This window comes from Theobroma umbraticum, unplaced genomic scaffold (genome assembly GCF_002168275.2).
Source record: "Theobroma umbraticum cultivar Fairchild unplaced genomic scaffold, ASM216827v3 scaffold_204.0, whole genome shotgun sequence".
NCBI classification, from domain to species: domain Eukaryota; kingdom Viridiplantae; phylum Streptophyta; class Magnoliopsida; order Malvales; family Malvaceae; genus Theobroma; species Theobroma umbraticum.
In genome coordinates, this window is record NW_018397267.1 from 3,777,358 (window position 1) to 3,796,616 (window position 19,259).

Sequence of the window (19,259 nt, forward strand, 5' to 3'; positions counted from 1 at the left end):
AATCCTAAACAGGGCACAACTTTGATTGATTTTACATTTCTAGCACAATGACATTAATATCTAAATTATTCACAACTGAACACATGTCTCAACACCCCGAGGTGGAGGGGAGGGGGGCTAGTGCGGGCCCCTCCTCCCAAACAATTTTTAAATTTTTATAATTTATTTGTATTTTGAAAAAATTTTATAATTTTGTGATTTTAATCATTTTTAAAATTTTCTAACATATTTTTATTTTTTAAAAATTTTACCTTATAAAAATTTTTTGTTTAGTGAAAAATCACACAACAATTAGTCAACCACTAATTTTAATAGAACTAAAACATAATTAATTACATTTTCCAAAGAAAAAAAATAAAACCAACTGCAATAGAATTTTTTTTAAACTCCACTTCTCTCTAACCTCACAACCACTATTTGCTCTTTTTTCTATTTACCAAATACTATAGAAAAAAAAATTTACACTTTTTTGCTTGTCAGTATTTTTTGTGTAAAAAATTTTTAGTCAGTAACTCAATTTTCATGTCATGATAATTGATAAGATTGATTTATTTACTTATTTTATTTTTAACATTTTCAACTTTAAATTTCTTCTTTATTTAATAACTTTTACTTGATGATTTTGAATTAGAATTTTCCGTCTTAGATATTTGTTGTTGAAAGCAATTTGATTAAGCACTTAAGGTTAGTTATTACTTATTTATTTAAGAATTGCTTGATTGTGCCTTTCTTTTTTTGCCTAAATCTTGTGAACAATTAAGTTTTTTATTCAGAGATTACTTCCTCATTGAATTATTTATTAATATTATATTTAATTTTTATAATTAATTTTAGAGAATTGCTTCTCAATTAAATTGTTTATTGATAGTATTTAATTATTTTTAAAGGATTGGTTCCCATTGAGATTTTTGTTATTATATTTGTTAAGTTTTGTTTGTTGTTAAGTTTACTTAGAACTTGATATTATTGTCATCGTTATATTATTTATGATTATAATAGTTAATTCTTTTGAGTAAGTTATTAAGATTGATTTCTTTGAATAATTTTCAGAATTTATTTGTATAATTTTCTTATGAATTTTTTTTGTCCAAGTTGTTTTATATTATTATCAAATATTGAACTTTTAATATAATTGTTTAATTTATAAATATAAATCTTGACTCTGCCACTATCAATACCTATCTTTTTAAACACAAATGATTTAATTCCAAATCTATTTTCGACGCGAATATACTCCAACTGTTCTTCCATCATATTCAGTAGTTATTAGCACCTGACGTTACAAAAATATTCTGACATTAATCATGGCAGTAGTTAATTAACCTAAGCTAATTAACTTAGGGTAATAAGAAGAGAAAATGGAGACTCAGCGACACTGCATGCACTAGTTGGTACGTGAAACTGAAACCAATGATTGTTTGCTGCAGCCGAAATTATTGCGTATAGTAACAATACATACGGTGTTGTTCTTTACGTAAAGATTATTCTACCTAGAGGCTGGCTACAGCATCAAATTGTGAAGAATGATTAGTCTGAATAATTGGACCACCATCATGCAATATAAGTTTGGCACTTTCATTGGGAAAAAGACTACTCAACTTTCCTGAATCCTCATGCTTAAAGATCCGATCAAGATATGAGAGATTCACTCCCAATGTCTTTTCTAGGTTTCGGTGGAGACTTTTGTTTAACCCAAGGAAAAAAAAAGGGGAAGTCGTGCATATTCTAGTATGAATATAATCCCTAAAATGATGATTCTCTCTCTTTTTCATTTCATTTCATCACTATTAAAGCTGGTTTCTTAAAGTCAAAAAGACTCTTTTGTTTCTGCTATCATTTGTCAGCTCAATTATAATCCCTAGTTAATGCCATTTCTCCTGCCAAATTATATACATGCATGAATGACAACGAAGTGGTGGGAAACCTTGTAAAAAAAAAAAAGTAGAACCCAATAATTTAGGCTGCATGGGGCACGTGGCATGATCCAATAGGTCGTCAGACAGTTAATATAAACTAATGCAAGAAAACTAATTAGGCCATGTTTGGTCCCTTGTTTGAAAGGATAAGTGCAAGGTGACAAACCACTCGGAAGAGTGTGGACCATGAAAAATGCTTCTCATCACATGAGGTGACTGAAAAAAGCAAGACTAAATGGTTCAACATGCAGCTACAGCCAGCAAGCTATGCTCTATAATTTGGGATTGCCACCACATTGTAACAGCCTTTGCTTCAGGGCAATGGCGACAGAGAGACAGAGAGATATCATTGGCTAATTGGCTTAATTTGATTGGTCCCCTTCATCTGTCCTTGGTTGAGTTAATGGTCTTTGCTGGCCAATCACTTTATCCTTGGACTATCTTTGGTATCTTTTTATCTCTTCTTAATTATTTTTCTTTTGAATAAAACAGAGAGGAAGACTAAACTTGGGATCAGGTCAGCTGACCTTGGGTTAAGAATACCGACATTGTTCTATTTGATTTTGCTCATCATATGGAGCTTCATGCGTTCCTATAATGTCTAGTGCAGCCATGTGCACTAATTAAGTTGTTGCCTAACAACTAGATATCATAGAAGATATCATGTTGCTATTGAATCAAATATTTAGAGTTTTCAACTAATTAAACTTTCATATGTATCAAAGAGATTTTTAATGAGTATACATTTTATCAATATATTATATATAATTTTTTTCAAAAAAAGAATAGTGACAAAACGAAAGTAGTAGCGGGGTGCACCACTCCTTAATTTTTAATTTTTTATATAATTACGTTTTAACCACTTCATATGCAAAATTCTAAATCTGCCTTGAAGAAGAGGGAATTCAGTTAAAAAGATAAAAAGAAGTATATGGTTTCTTCATGTCAATGATGACAAAGCAGGAAAGGGCTGGGCTGGTTTGTCCGTACAACTACACCAATTTAAGTTGGGCTTCTTTAGTCAAACCGCATTACTTCAAAGCCATTTTTTTTAATTTGTAGTGGCGCATGCTGGATTTATTAACTAGGTTATATAAGTAACTTTCTATATTCGTCCATATATTTACTGTTTCGTATATAACTGAAAAACTTCAATATTAGAATTTTGAAATATTTAATTTATATTATGAAAATAGTACGATATTGTTACGAAAATTAAAATTTTAAAAATTTTGTCATATCTATGAAGGATATAAAAGAAAAATTATATTCTTTTATCAAGGATGAAAATGCAGCAAAACAGTTTGAACAAGGTCAGGGGCGGAGCCTTGTGTATTTATGGGGGTTGTGGCTTTCTTAAAATTTTATAAATATTATATATATTTTGTTTTTTTTAAAAGTATATGGTTTTTTAATGATCTCTTAAAATTTTTTTAATCTTTATCCTTCTTTATTTTTTACTTTCCAATAAAAATTGGTTAATTTCGTTCCTAAACAAGGTATTGAGCACTTAATTATGAGCAAGGTATCTCACCTTGAAATCTGTTGATAATGATCCAATTTGTGAACTCTAAATCTTGTAAGTATGTGATATACACAGCAAAAGAGTGTGATTTGTACCAAGAAAAAACAAACAGTTCTTCAATGTATTCTTTAATAATGAAGTTAAATAAAGAAGATAGAATTAGTGTATTAACTAACTAAGTTTAATAATTAAAAAGATCATTTTAGTAATAATAAGTATAAAAGTATGAGATATGGGTTTGTTCATTGATTAGGGTTGACCTTGGATGTTGGTGTTCGTTCAAAGGCTGGGATCCTAGTCAGATAATAACTAGAACTTGGCCATGGTAGGAAATGAAAAAGCATAGGTCGGGGAGCGTGTGTTGGCGAAGTGGGGTGGTAATGGCCCTGAGGAATTTCAGTTGGTAGGGCAGACAATTTGGGTGAAATGAAATGATGGGGTTTTGATTGGGAGATATATCTGTCCCACCTTCATTACCATGTGCTTCTTCACCCAAATTGACCAAATTAAGGATTTTTTTTTCCTTTTTTTTAGAAAAGAAGAGATACCTAAATATGTGAATAACTCTTCTGAGCAGGCAAAAGCCATTCATGCTCATTGCACGTGCATGCCAGAAGAAAATGGTGTAAGGGAAAAGGACTCTAGTTTCCATCCCACCTGGAACATTGGTCAAAATTGTATTTGATTTCAATTAGGGCAATGGTAACCAGATGAATTCTCTGGAAAAATCCATATTGGTCCGTTCCTTCTACTTTTGCCTCTTGTGCTTATCCTTTCCTTCTTTGTTTATTCTTTCATCTAGAAAATTACTACTAGTATTTATAACGTATGTAAAGAAAATCAAAGCTTTCCCTGAACAAGTATAAATCCTAAACACAATTAAAGGAAAGGACATAGGTTTATAATCCAAAGTCTTGCAACAATGAGATTAATTTCGGGAAGTAATGGTTTCGGGTCAAGGCTTCAAGGCTTTTGGCACATATTAATTGGAAAAAAAAAAAAAGGAAATCTAGAAGGATATATGCTTGTCCTCAACATTGCTAGAAGAGTAGGGAAACAAAATGCTGACAAGGAATCCCTGTGACATTGCAATTTGCAGATAAAAGCCATTGCCGTTGAGATATATGGAACTGTTCATCTAACCTTAGGATGGTTGGTCGGATGTGGTGAGGAGGATACGATATTTCAGAGAAAAATCAAATTAATAAAGAGAAAGAAATCTAATGAATTGCTTCTCATTCACATCAACATCCAACACCAGGATGATGTTACACCACCCTGCTAGTACTTGTACTTCTTTTAAAATGGCATATTTCAAGATGGTAATCCTTTTTGTCTGGTGGAAATATATTCTCATTTTGATGTCGTAAAGAATTTGATAAGCCAATGGAATGTAGTTTATTCTTTTTGGGTCAGTTTAATATATTCCACAAATCGACCTAATCTATGCTTAATTAGGACAACTCATGGCATGAAGCCATTCATTTCCAGGACTAGAATCTAACCATATGTTCTTCTTTCCATTGGTAGCATTGTACTTTGATTTTCGTTTCAAAGTCTATAACCTCAACATTGTTGGAGTTATTATTTTCTTATAATCCAACAATGATTATAGATTCCAATGAAGAACACGTTTCTATCTATCGTTGTTTGACCCAAATTTGCATACGATTCAATAAAAAAATAATTAAAAAAATTTAATTTTATTGATTAAACAAAAGGACCACACGATGATTGAAATAATCTAATTAATTGGTAACCACAGCTTTCACCGGAAAGTTTTAAACTCAAATTTCCCTCTCCTATATTTTCAAGAACCAAGGACCACATGTTTGGACAGGTTTTAAGAAGGTTTGATAATTAAATACTTGGACCATTATTTTACAAGGACCACTGCCCTATTTGATCTTTCCCGTGGCCATCCTGTGATCACAAGAAAACTTTCTTTCTTTCCTTTCATATTCTTTTTCTCACTTAAGATTTCCGTTTTAAATTGTTTTCAGGGGTAGGATTGATTAGCACTGATAATCAGATATGTATGTGGCATAGAAATACGTAGAGAAGCCGTGACAAACAGTTGGATATTGGGTATTTTAGTGGTCACATGAAAGTTTGGTGTTCCCATTGGAAAAGCAATTAGGTTTATCATGATCCAGATTGAATGGTATTTTTGACCATTACTTTTTCCCTTTCCCATTGCCCACTTTTATGGGATTTTCTCCACAGGGATTCTTCTTTAATTTATTTCCCCTTACTGCCAAAATACTTTAGCAAAAAGGAGAAAAACACTACCGAGCACTGCCCATCTGTCATATTCTGGTTCTTCTTCTTTCTAGTTTATGTTTGAAACATTTTAATTATCATTAAGTGATGCTCATCCATAGCCATAGGACACAAAAATATTTTGATGCTGCTTTTAAAACTATACTTCATGCCCTAACCTCCACCACAAAACTCTAATCTTTACGTTGTCACATGTCACATATCTATGACTATGTATTTGTTCTGTTTTTTATTTTTTTTTTAATTTTTATATTATCTTTTAGCTATACAATAAGATAGCTTCCAGCCCTTTTTCGAATCTCTTGTCATTGTTTGTCCCATATCTGTTTTTTTTTTTTTCATTTTTTCTATGCAGAAAACAATTTAATCAAAGAAAATGTGTCATAATAAGAATTCGGTCGCAGTATTTTACATAATAAATTAATTAACGGTTAGCTTGTGTTCTTAAGTTTTCTTGCATAGTCCTGAAAGCTCAGGAAAATGGAAGAGACTTTGGGTTTGACTTGATTAAAAGATTATTGCCTTTTTTCTCTACATTATATTTTATTTTAAACTTTTCATGACTCGTTAACACCTTTTTCTCAAAGTGGCTGCTTAATCATCCACGTCATCCAAGTCTCCCAGGGTATAGGACTTTCCCACGAGGCTCACGGGGTTGACCCTACCAATTTCAACTCATCCAGAGCAGGGAGGGACGGCGGACGAGCAAAGCAAAAGCCCAACTCCAAAACAAGAAAGAGTGAACGAAACAGTTGTACTTTTGATCAAACCCCAAACTCACGTGCCATAAACAGTACAGAGTTCTACTTTTTCCACATCCGCCTTTATCACCCCCACAATATTATAATATACTCCCATTTTTGTCACGTGCGTGAGAATATGACAACAATTGCAAACAAAAATTGCCCCCAAAAGAAGCTCTTAATAAATTTCCAGATGCTGTTAGTTGCCCTTCGTTCATATCACCCAAAGATATTTAGGAAATGTACTCCTTACTGTTTGTTAAGACGGACCACATCTGTGCCATGTGCCATCATCCATGGCTGAAGTTGAACTCATCAAACATGCAATAATGAGAAAGGTTCATGCATTTTCGCCAATGTAGTGATCAGATTGAAGGAGATAGAACTGTGAACATGAGAGAGGGTCACTAGTACTTACCATTATTTGGCAACCACAAAAAAAAAAAGCAGAGGCAGGTGCAACTGAGGTCGGTTCAGTTCCTCTCAAATTCTCTGCAAGTGGGCTTTGGATGGTTGGATCTGCCTGTTCATTAACTACACACAGAAAATCTTGAGAGGATACACTTGGATAGGATAGAGCAAGCCGTTATTTTAATTAGTCGGATTTTGAATATTTAATAATTAAATTAATCAAATTTATGTTTAAAAATAATTAAAATTAAATTAAATTTCACAAATAACTAAATTAACAGAAATTGAATTAATTTGGTTAGTTCAGGTTTTAAAAATCGAATTTGAAATATTTTTATTTGTATATATTTATTTAAGTTGTATTTTTTTATAAATCAATATTACAAAAATATTAAAAAAGATGATAAAAAATTAAAGTAAGTAAAATGGATACTCATACAAATAACAAATAATTAAAAAACATGAATAAAAACAACAACAAAATAGTTTATGATTTATTTTTCATACGAAAACTCCATTATACTCTTTATTTAAATTCGATTAATTCGGTTAAAAAAATTTCTAACTAAAATTGAACTAAATTAATTACTTTAACCAAATTATTCGAACAATCGAATTAACCAAATAAAAAAAAAACCGAACTCATTTCCATTCGATTCAATTTTTTTATTCAAGTTGCATTTGTACACCCCTACAGTGGGGGACCTCTTTGGGTCCCAAAACTTCCTTAACTTCTTTAATGCAAAATAGATTATAACTTTTCTAAGTTCTATACTACCACTACTACTACTACTACATACAAAACTTATTTTTCGAGTAACAATTTTTTAGGGTCTTTTTCCATTGCATACAGTTTAGAGTCCTAAACGAATTTGTCCTCCACTGACCTTTGTTTCCCCACTTTTCGGCTCTAGCCTTTTTGTAAAGCTAATTATGAACATAAAGAGCAAGTAACTGGAGTCCAATGCAATCATTAAGGACGATAGCTACAAACATGAATCCGATCGAGAAGTAGACAAAAATGCTTTTTGATCTGATAAATATAAGAATTTCAAAGGAATAAGCAAAGATGCAAATTATCATCAAATGATCAGACACAGACCAAAAAGAGGTCGGCAAAAATAGATAACGATAACGCGTTCACTGATCAGAAAAGGGTCAAGGCATATGTGAGAGAAAAAGGGAGGGGGAAGGGTTCGAAGGGACGGGGACGGAGGGCAGGCAGTTGGATTATTGAAGGGTGTGGGGGTGGGCGGGCAGTTGAATTATATGGCGGGAATGCATTTTCACACTTACGGTTCTGATTGCGTGGCAAAAACAAACAACTTGAGCAACTTACTAGGAAGGAGAAGAGGGAATGGTATTGAAATGGAATTTTTTTTGGCAGATGTGCAGCAAAAAACAAAGAGTGACATACCTCTAAACAAAGATTTTATTGGAACACGTGGCAGGCACAAATCAAAACATCCTCCCCCATTCTACTGCGGCTGTCTGGTCCAGCTCTGGATTCTGAAGTGAAACCGCCAAAGCCAAATTTCACTAAAATCCATCCTAGCAAAAAAAGGAAAAAAAAGGCTTGTCTATATATCAACTACACCTTCACATGCTTTGATGATGGAGCTCCCACAACCACCAGCTGCACCATTTCACCAGCAGAAGCACCATTACTGTTGCCATTACCTTCATTCATACAAGTCTCTCTCTCTTTCTCTCTCCCCTTTTCTCTCTTTCTCTCCTATCCCTTTCTTTAAATTTCTTCATTGCGGCAACTGGCAACTGCATTGCTGCACCCCAATGTCTGCCACTTCCAGTGCTTTCCATTTACGTGGTCTTTCCCCTGCCTCTTGGCCTTTTTTTCTTGTAAATTGTTTATCATTCTTGTCCAAACGAGATGGAAAATTTGACCCGGCCTTCTCCTACTTTTACTTCCACTCTTAGTGACGTATTAGTTGCTTAAGCTTGCACATTCATTTTCAAAATGTCAGGGGCAAATTGAGATAAAGGTTACATAAAGGAAACCTGATCCCGTGTCCTTCTTCACAAGCTTGCTATATATAACCATTCCTTTTGAGACTTGACCCTCTCACAAGTTTAACAGCCTCTATTGTTAGGTGTACCCTTGAGGATTCAAACTACTAAGATGTCATTTTCCTGCACCAAAAACTTCTTCCAACGGTTCTGTATTGATGAATTTCAAATGGGCAGTGATATTCATGGCAGTTTCTTCTCAAGTGATCTCCTTCCATCACTTGGGGCCAGAATTAACCAGGCGACCAAGCTACGTAAATACATAATTTCCCCTTTCAACCCTCATTATAGGTGATTACCATGGCCATTGTTTACTCGAATATTTCTTTCAATATATCAAAGCTGCTCCTTATGTCCTATTCCTTATTACAGGGCTTGGGAGATGTGGCTGGTTGTTCTAGTCATTTACTCTGCCTGGATCTGTCCATTCGAGTTCGCATTCCTAACTTACAAGAAAGATGCACTTTTCATTGTTGATAACATTGTCAATGGCTTCTTTGCTATTGACATTGTACTCACCTTCTTTGTTGCATACCTCGATAGCCAATCTTATCTCCTTGTTGATGATCCCAAGAAGATTGCCATCAGGTAAATAAGATTTTGCAGCATTTGATCACAAAGCTCTCTTCAACTATGAATGAAAAATGTTTATCTACTATTCAAGCAATTAATGAGCTTTCTTCGTATGATGCATCCAACATCAGGTACATATCTACCTGGTTTGCTTTCGATGTTTGTTCTACTGTCCCATTTCAGTATCTCAGCATCCAGTTCACAGGAAATGGCAGTGAACTGTGGCTCAGGCTACTCAACATGCTCAGACTCTGGCGTCTGAGACGAGTCAGCTCCCTGTTTGCAAGGTTTGTTACCAGATTCAAATCAAGCCTTCTATTTTCTTCAAAATCTTAAACTGTTACAGTGGGAGAACCACAAAATTTACTTACAGGTTTGCTTTCCTTCAGACTCGAGAAAGACATCCGTTTCAACTACTTCTGGACTCGGTGCACCAAGCTCATTTCTGTAAGCCATTGAAACTTCCTATTTAGTCTCTCCTCTATCAGAAATATAGACTCAGTTGTCATTTGAAAAACGGGTTGTTTTCCTCTCGGCTTGATTTCAGGTGACCCTGTTTGCTGTACATTGTGCTGGATGCTTTAACTATCTGATCGCAGATAGATACCCTGATCCTTCGAAAACCTGGATTGGTGCAGTATACCCCAATTTCAAAAAGCACAGCCTCTGGGATAGATATGTGACTTCAATTTACTGGTCCATTACAACGCTCACTACAACTGGTTATGGGGACTTTCATGCTGAGAATCCAAGAGAGATGCTATTTGATATCTTTTACATGTTGTTTAATTTAGGATTAACGGCTTACCTCATCGGGAACATGACAAACCTGGTGGTTCACTGGACGAGTCGGACCCGTAATTTTGTAAGTTCCCTTACAGCTTACAAGATGTTTGAAATCATCACTAACCTGCCAGGAGAACTAACATATAAAATAGGTTCTATAAGGACCAAAAGAAATTACCTGTCACAATCACTGGTACTATCATAACCCCACCATTTGTTGTAGAAAAAGTTCATTCTTGTAAGAGATTGTATCTACCCCACAATTTGACAATTTTATATGAAAAAGTTCAAGGTAAAAACCAGCTGAAAGGTAATGTCAAGATTACTTGCCCATTGTATGACATTACAAATCAAGTATGAATACTCAGTCTTTTGTTGTAGCTGATTTGAGCATTACAAGCTTCCGGGCCCTTCTCCAGATTCAACAGTATTTTCTTTTGACAAGGATGTCATCTCTAGCCTGGGAGTGCTAATGACAAAAAACCTTTACTTTTTTGGTGCTACAGAGGGATACAGTCAGAGCTGCTTCAGAATTTGTGACACGAAATCAGTTGCCCACCAACATACAAGATCAAATGTTATCACACATATGCTTGAGATTCAAAACGGAAGGATTGAAGCAACAAGAGACCCTAAATAGTTTGCCAAAAGCAATTCGCTCAAGTGTTGCACAGCATCTCTTCTTCCACATTGTGCAGAAAGTCTATCTCTTCCAAGGAGTTTCTCATGACTTCCTCTTTCAGTTGGTAATACTTCACATGGCTAACTATATTTGTCCATATCATTCTTCATCTGTTGTTCTCATTTTAAGCTAAAATATTATCTTAAATAAAAAGGCCAGAGCTGTGGAGAGATTGACAAAGTTTTGGTGTAGTTTGAAGCAATGGTACCCATACATCACTTTGACTTTGAATTTCATTTTCAAAAGATGCTAATGAAATTTACTACTCCATTAAAGGTTTCAGAAATGGAGGCAGAGTATTTCCCACCCAAAGAAGATGTCATTCTGCAGAATGAAGCCCCAACAGATCTTTACATACTTGTCTCAGGAGCAGTTGTAAGTAGGCTTCTTTTGATTTTCTGCAGAATATGTAAACCAAACAATGCCAATTTCTGACATTGATTTGGTGATTGTTTGATTCCTAATTGCAGAACTTAATCTCGCATGCTGATGGGCATAATCGGGTATGAGATATTATTTTAACATCAATAATATTTTTCTTCGAGGTAAATTAACAGCACAACAAAAAATTTTACATGCCCACATGTGATGTACAGGATATAGGAAAGGTAGTCGCAGGGGATATGTTTGGGGAGGTTGGAGTTCTATGTTATAGGCCACAGCCATACACAGCTCGGACCACTGAGCTTTGTCAGATACTACGTCTGAATGGAACTTCATTGATGAACACCATACAAATAAATATGGAAGACGGACGAGTTATAATGCATAATCTTTTCATGGTAAATATCTTATTAGACAACTTCTAGAGTGACGAAACACTTATTGTCATGACAACAATAAGTGATGATTTCTTCTTGCAGAATTTGAACGGGCTAGAGAGCAGCAGCTTTGACCAGCCCAACTTAGATCCAGGGTTGATCCACAATGAAAGGCTTGGGGGAGGAGCAATGGGAGTAAGTTGCTTGAGTGCTGGATTTAAAGATCAGCCAGAGAGATATGCATCAAAGAAAGAAGCAATAGACATGGATATCTTGGGATCAGAGGCTATAGAGAAGAGTCAAACTGGTAGATCTCCAATGCGCAGAATTTCAACAACAGAGGATGGCCAAACAGCTCTCAATGATGCTGTTCACAAGGGGCATATTGAAATGGTTAAGATTTTGCTTGAAGGAGGAGCAAGTGTAAATAAACCAGATGCAAGAGGATGGACACCGAAAGCACTGGCAGAACAGCAGGGAAACAAGAGCATATATGAGCTCTTACTGAGTTATGAAAACAGAAGGAAATTAGATGAACATAGGATAGAGGTTATTGGGCCAGAAACAGCAGATGACCCCAAGAATAGTCCAATTAAATATGGAAGTGGGGCCCAAAATTTCTTCAATTTACCCAGTTATAGAGAGGTTATAACACCAACCAAGAAAAGAGTTACTATTCACATGAAGTTTCAAAGCAGCAGTACATCAAGTAGACAGCTTGGAAAGTTGATACTCCTACCTGATTCAATACAAGGGCTGCTCAGAATGGCTGGTAAGTCTGCCCAGAAAAGAGCACTCGAAAATAAACCTATACATATGGGGAAAACAATTATTAATCAACTTCAAATGTAACTAGAATTCAAATAGATTAAAGAAAAGAAAAAGGAAAAAAATAATAAGGGATTTTTAAACCAGGAACACTAACCAAAAAACCACTTCAGCTATCTTTACCTGCTTTTGCTTTATTCATTTCTCATTCTGCAAGCTTGTGAAACTGCAGGGGAAAAGTTTGGAGGCTACACATTTACGAAGGTCATTACTGCTCTGAATGCAGAAATAGATGATATAAATGTCATTCGAGATGGTGATAACCTGTTTCTCCTTCAAAATGAAGATGAAAATGTAGATTTCAATGTGACCAGAAGATAATAAAAAGCCAATTACGTGTAGATGCAGACAATTGTAACCTTTAGGCAATGCCAATAATAATGAAATAATAACCAAAAATATAACTGAATCAGTTGATTTGGGACTCAAAATTGCAATAATACTGTTAAATAAGAGAAGTCAATTACATAAGGTCATAGTTCACTCAATATTTTTGGTGGGCAAACCCCATCCATACATAACCTCCAAAAATGTCTATCAGAACAAATACATGTTACAACCCTGTCATGATTACGCGGGCCAGGTAAATGCCATCATAACATTTCTTTTTGTAGGCGTCTAAGTGCAGATAAACTCATTGATGTGTTGAACACATATAAAGTTAAGCCACCACATTGGTAACCTAGGGTCCTGGTCAAGTACACATGGATTGCCTTCAGACTACTAAACCATGTCAAAGACCGGTGGATTCTGTGCCCAGGCCAAGAGACACTAAGCTGTTACATGCTTCTCTTCACATTAGTGCCACCCTTTAAATAGCATCTTTAATTGGGAAAGGATGAGCTTCTGTGTTAAAAACATATTTATCCAATGGCATAACAGAGCTATCCCCAAAGAGCAAGTACAAATACTTCAACGTTTCACCAAGGAAAAATGTCTCCATCTTGTCCCTTCTTTGAGGAGGAAGTGTGGTGACATCATCTAAAGAAGTGTATCCACCAGAATCCACCTTCGTGTATTTCTCAAATGACTCAAAAATCTGCCAACCCCATTCGCGATATCTGCAATGCATTATGTTAGAAAAAAAAGAAAAAGAAAAGGTTGCACGCATGTGCACTCTATAAATATGGAACTTAATAAAAGAAGAGAGAGACTAGAAACTAAAGAGCGAAAAGAGCATACTTTTGGTCTTGAGTGATACGATACAATACAAACAAGGATTCAACAGTTTCAGGACGCAATAAATTGTGACGGTCAGCTTGTTTGATTATTATGTCATTTACATATTCTGAACTCTTATTTCCACCATCAAGACCATCTTCAAAATATTCCTGTTTAAATCAGAACAACTCAGCAGATTGTTACTTTTCATATTCATATAATATGCAAACAAAAAAAGGACAGGTCTTAAATTGATGAAGAAGAAAATATGAGCCATTTTAGTCCATGTGTACATTTACTCGATGCTATACTGCTTTGAAGAAACAAGTTAAGCAGAACCAACCAACCTCAGTATGGAAGTATGCAATTTCAGGAGCCAGACCGGTGGAAGTTACTGAATACATCTCAAAACATGTCTTGGCTAAATCTTCTGCAAGTTTCAAGTTTTGTAGATCTTCAAATGTAAGAAGGTTGTCCTTCATAGCTTTCTCCTTTGTGATGCCTTTAGTGGCACCAAGCGCAAGAGTACCAGGCAAAAAACACACCTGGTAAGGACAGTAAAAATACTTTCATGTCAATGAAAAATGCTCTCTTAGATCCAACAACACAGAAATGCCTTCATGAGAGTCAATGATAAATACAGAAATATAACTTATGCATTCATTTAGGCAAATGGCTACAGCTGTAATAGAATAGAAACACTCCGGTGGGAGGAACTCTTCCACTCACTAACTGCTTCTTTGCACTACTCAGCATGATAGTTTTGAAAAGAAACAATCTATGATCCAAAGAATACTGCTTTGAAGGTGTGAGCTAATTCTCTAGTTTTGATGGTAAAGCCAATAAGTTTTGGTGCCAGGGAAACAGAATCAAATTTTGCCTTCATCATTGATTGAGGGTTTATGGAATGGAAGAAGGAAACCTGTTGTCGAACCCATGGGATAGACCCAAAGAAAATTCAAAGAGCAGGCTTCACATTTATGTATCTAAGAATATCAGATATATGCAATTCTTAACAAAAAATTTTCACAATCTAAGCTCCCTAGCAGTAAAACTTGTCAGTAGGAAAATGCCAAATTGTTTGTAAGACACGGAAAAAATTTAACTTAAGGATCATAACCACTTGATAAAATTTGGTAAAGATCAAAGTTCTTTGCAGCCTGCACTTCTGTTTCATCTGGTTGGTTAAAATTGCCCACAGAAAATTGTAAGAGATTACCGCACAGCACAGAGCAATTAAGTTTCTACTTTCATTATGCTTAATAGCGTTACATGCTACATGTATGGAATTTGTCTCATGAAGAAGCTGCAGTGCAGCAGCAGCACTCAAAAGACATTATATTATCTGAGGAAAATTTCTCTCAAATAAATATTAAAGGACATTGGTTTGTTCTGGAAGATATAGGAGGAATTGAAAAAGAAAGTAACATTCTGAAATGAATTTCATAATATTTGATATGTGGAGACCAAAGTCCAAATTTGCTTCACACAATAATACATACTTCTTTCATGAAAATGAGGAACAAAAGAAAAGAAGTGTCCCCATATTCTCAAGCGAATAAACCTAGATCTTATATCCTAGATACACATCATGTGGCAGCTTAACCTCAAAAAGATTATAACACTTTAAATACTAGGATGGCAGGACGAGGGTAAATTTAACATCTATTACCTAAAAAAGAGCACTGAAAATCTCCAGTTAGCAGGGTATATTCCTTAAAACTTAAGGATTGAGAAAGCACCACATACCAGGTGATCCATTTTTGGACTGAAAGAACCTTTGGATCCATAAGGCAATTCCCCCACAAAAACCAATTCATTTGGAATTGATTTCTGAACAAGTAAGTGTCTAACACCCTTCATTGCTTCCTCATACATATCATATAGATATGAGAAATTACCATCCTTAATAGCTCGTAGCTGAAGCCACACTTTGATTAGATACTCATAATAGCTATCACCTCGAGATCCCAGTCTAATATTTTCCCCGCTAAATTCACCAGAATGAGGGCTGCATTATATAGCCAGATGATCAAGAGAAAATAAATAAATACTCAGCAGAATGAGGGCTGCATTTAGTACTAAAGCGGTATTAGGACTAGATAATCATAAATAAATAATTATGATGGTAACTACAAAAATGATATAAATGGCTGATAAAGCATATTGACATCATTCAATAATTTTTGTCCAAAGAAAATGGTAATTTGTACATACAAGAATAGGTAGGATTTATCATTTGAACAATCTTAAAGGATTCTAGTTGTTCACATTTTGTGGACGTCATAAAAGAGATAACACAATCATTAAAAGGGAAAATATCAAGCCAGGCTCTTCTTACATGATCTTATAAATCACTCACAGCTAACAAAGAAATCTTCTTTCTACATCTGTTATGATAAGTTCAGCACATATGGCCTGAAAAACTTTTTGCCCTCTATCATAGAGTTGCTTGTGAATAGATAAGCATCCAATTAAATAACTGAGAAAAGATCTCCCAGTAATATAAATTGTGCCTAGGGTACACTAGAGTCGATAAGGAAAAAGAACTGTTATCAGATAACTAAAAGCTGAAAATTATTTCAAACAACCTATTATGTCGTGTTCTGAACCTAATATCTTATCCGGTCAATCACAAAGACCAAAGAATTAGAACTTTCATTCTATATCCCCGGATGACTGTCAAGTAAATGACAAGTATATCTAAATTCAAAAAACGTGAAAAAGTCCTGCTGACTTTGGTCTATCACACAGCTCTAGCCAAATACGAAATTTGTAGAAGAAAAGGTGTGACAACAAAATGCCGCAATCCAGCATGTTTTGAACATCCAAAAAAAGGAAACAGACAAAAGCCTTGTTATGACATTATTTTCTGCTGTGTTTGATGACTAAAATCAATCATCCCAGCAAAAGAAATCCAAGAAAGAAATAAAGAAAGACATGGATTTTAAAAGTAATAATGGCTTGGGAATGATGGCATCCTTGCAGCGAAAGAAACATACCTGATGTAGATAGGAACTAGTCCTTCAACCTTTGGGAGAGTCTTGAAATGAGCCAAAACCTTCATCGCTTCTGTGCTATACTTTGGATCACCAGAAATTGCACTGAGGTAATTGAGCTCAAGCTGTAAACTAGAAACTTCTGAAGTACTACTCAGTCCATCAGGAGCTGGATGAGCTGAGGAATCACGTAGTATGACATCACTGAAAGGAATGGCAGTTGGACTGGAAGAAAAAGCAGACAGCAGACGATTGGCCAAGTTTTTTGCAATGTCTAGATAAATCGTAGGTTTTGGTCCCTTGTGTGCTGAGTTTACGCCCTGGTCCACCCCACTCAAATGATATGCACTCAACAGACCACCCAAAACACGTATTGTAGTTTCAAATAAATTAACTTGCCCTTTCTGACTAATCCTTTCTAAAAGGTGCGACTCAATCCATGAGCCTGCTTCGGAAACAACTTCATCTAGGCCCATTATCATGGCAGTATCAAGAGCATCTACAATGGTAGCACCTAGACCTCCTAGCCCATCAACTCCATGACGGCTCACTGGCATAAGCTCATCATAACCCATTGCAAACTTTTTATAGCCAGACCATGCATGGGTGAAAGCCTCCTTTACATTTTGTTGCCTAGCATTCCAATTTGCTTCTACGTTAGGCTCAATGGGTTTACCAGTGAAATTACCATAACTAACTTTTTCATCTGGAGATAATCGAGGAGGAAGCCTGGGCGCTCTTCTGAAAATCTTTTTAAATCTGATGCCAACATCAGTAACTACCTTATGTTCTTCATTTGTCCTAACACCTTTTGCTAATCCATCAGAAACAGAATCTCTGCTATTTTCATGAGTCAACATTAGATACGCTAAGCCAAAGATCATTAATAACCCCAGAAACTTCCCTGTACTACAACTTACACATTCACGCTTCTTGTTACTAGTAAGTAGGTTCTGAGTGATCACCTGGAATAGTATGAAGAATTGAGAATACATTCAAATTAAACCCCTACTACAAAATAAACGGTTAAGCATGATAAATAAGAGTTCCAGATAATGCAGACTTCTTAAAAATGAGAGAAATAAGCTAGGATTGCTGAATCTTTAGCAATCTTGTTAGAAATTTTAGTCATTTGTTCCACCATGATCACATTAGGCTGATTCAGCAAAATACTCTCGGTGGTAACACTTACGAGTGACTACACTTACAAAGAGTAACGATTAGAATGCTCCATACACCAAATTAAAGTCATATGTCATACATCAAGCAATTAAGTGATGGGAAAAATAACTTTGTAGAACTTAATATGCGGCATTATCCACACACTTAAGTTCAAAGCCACATTAATTTAAAGCTAGCCGGGCTATCAAGCTTAACAGGACTTAAATCAGACTCCTTAAGTTTTTCTCAAATGATCTGGAATTTCTTTAATTTTCTGCGCTCCAATTTCCTTACTAATCGTTTCTAGTATTTCTTCCCTTTCATTCTGATCGCTTTCCTCGATGTTATCGTGTTTTCACATTTAAATTACATCGTTATACAGATCCGCAACGATAATGTATTCATTTGTCATTAGCATCCTCGAAGGCAATTTCAACTTAAGAAGAACAAATTCCATCTCGCTTCCATTAAAAAAATGGAGAATTATAATGCAGGAAATCAAAATGCGACAAAGAAACGAGATAAATTAAAAAAGAGTCAAATCCAGAGAAGTAGGGAAAAAAAAAGAAAGAGGTTAAGGAAAGGAGATCTAATACCTTGAAGAAAGATCGGTGACGGAACTTGGCGTTATCATAGTGAACATCTTTCATCGAATAAGGAAGCGATTTCGACATGCTTGAAAAAATTGTGATCTATGTGTTTATTTCCTTTTAAATTAGCAGTAGAGGCAGAGGCAGAGGCAGAGGCAGAGTTCTCCCGACTAGTAGATCGGGAAATTTAACGGGCAAAATAAAATGAGAGAGAAAGTGCGAGAAAGCGAGGGAAATTAATTTTGGGCGGGGAAGGTCTAGCGTCGCGGGAATCGTCCGCTATCCTGGGAATGAAGATTGCTACCGGCTTTACAAGTCAATGGAGGATCGTCGTGCCGTGCGTTTTAAGGGGAGAGAGAGAGAGATGAATTTGTTTCTCCACTTCTCCGCACGTTGGACGTCCGTCAATGAACGTTAGAAGAAGTTGAGAGCAGTTTCAAAGGTTTTAACAGTGACTGACGCCACTAATCTTACCATTAAAAAATAATTTGAATTTAAAGTAAATACAAATTCTTTAGCCATCTTTTTATTTAATTTTACAAATTACATTATCCAAATTTGGTTGGTAAATTAATTTTTGATGGAGTTTCATCGATGGAATCAAATAATTTGATTTCCTAATAAAACCATTATTATTAAATTTTACTTTTACTCCAACCCCATCTACCCAAAAACAAAAAAGATACGTTGCATTGTTTGTAATTAATAAATAACTTTATTTCCTAAAAATTTAATGCTTTAACACTTAATTATTTTTTATTTTCTCCTTTGATAATGATACAAAATTACCCTTTACTTATTAAACATAATAA

The 19,259-nt window shown here is 35.1% G+C and overlaps 2 protein-coding genes across 3 annotated transcripts; one reads left to right on the forward strand and one right to left on the reverse strand.

Annotated features, from left to right (window-relative positions):
• The first annotated feature begins 8,507 nt into the window (after positions 1-8,507).
• LOC110423673 (potassium channel KAT1-like) lies at positions 8,508-12,938 on the forward strand. 2 transcript variants are annotated; one of them, XM_021437961.2, is made up of 11 exons: positions 8,511-9,197; positions 9,279-9,494; positions 9,611-9,766; positions 9,869-9,926; positions 10,027-10,344; positions 10,772-11,011; positions 11,224-11,322; positions 11,418-11,450; positions 11,544-11,729; positions 11,811-12,480; positions 12,709-12,938. In XM_021437961.2, the coding sequence occupies exons 1-11, from the start codon at positions 9,019-9,021 to the stop codon at positions 12,855-12,857; spliced, it is 2,304 nt and encodes a 767-aa protein (XP_021293636.1). In that variant the 5' UTR covers positions 8,511-9,018; the 3' UTR covers positions 12,858-12,938. The 2 variants fall into 2 exon arrangements, with proteins under 2 accessions (XP_089640911.1, XP_021293636.1); XM_089784785.1 differs by lacking the exon at positions 12,709-12,938 and having other exon boundaries at positions 8,508-9,197; positions 11,811-12,678.
• Positions 12,939-13,037: 99 nt separating this feature from the next.
• MNS3 (alpha-mannosidase 3) lies at positions 13,038-18,854 on the reverse strand. Its single transcript, XM_021437962.2, is given in 7 exon segments — positions 13,038-13,351; positions 13,354-13,597; positions 13,719-13,867; positions 14,045-14,242; positions 15,447-15,708; positions 16,700-17,661; positions 18,454-18,854. Coding segments are annotated over 7 exon segments (1,929 nt in total). The 5' UTR covers positions 18,532-18,854; the 3' UTR covers positions 13,038-13,315.
• Between the last annotated feature and the right edge of the window lie 405 nt (positions 18,855-19,259).

Excerpts from the sequence above, each read along its gene's own strand:
- LOC110423673 (XM_021437961.2), top strand. The coding sequence starts at position 9,019 with ATGTCATTTTCCTGCACCAAAAACTTCTTCCAACGGTTCTGTATTGAT. Across the intron at positions 11,012-11,223 it reads ATGACTTCCTCTTTCAGTTG|GTTTCAGAAATGGAGGCAGA; the intron begins GTAATACTTCAC and ends ACTCCATTAAAG. Across the intron at positions 11,323-11,417 it reads TACTTGTCTCAGGAGCAGTT|AACTTAATCTCGCATGCTGA; the intron begins GTAAGTAGGCTT and ends TCCTAATTGCAG.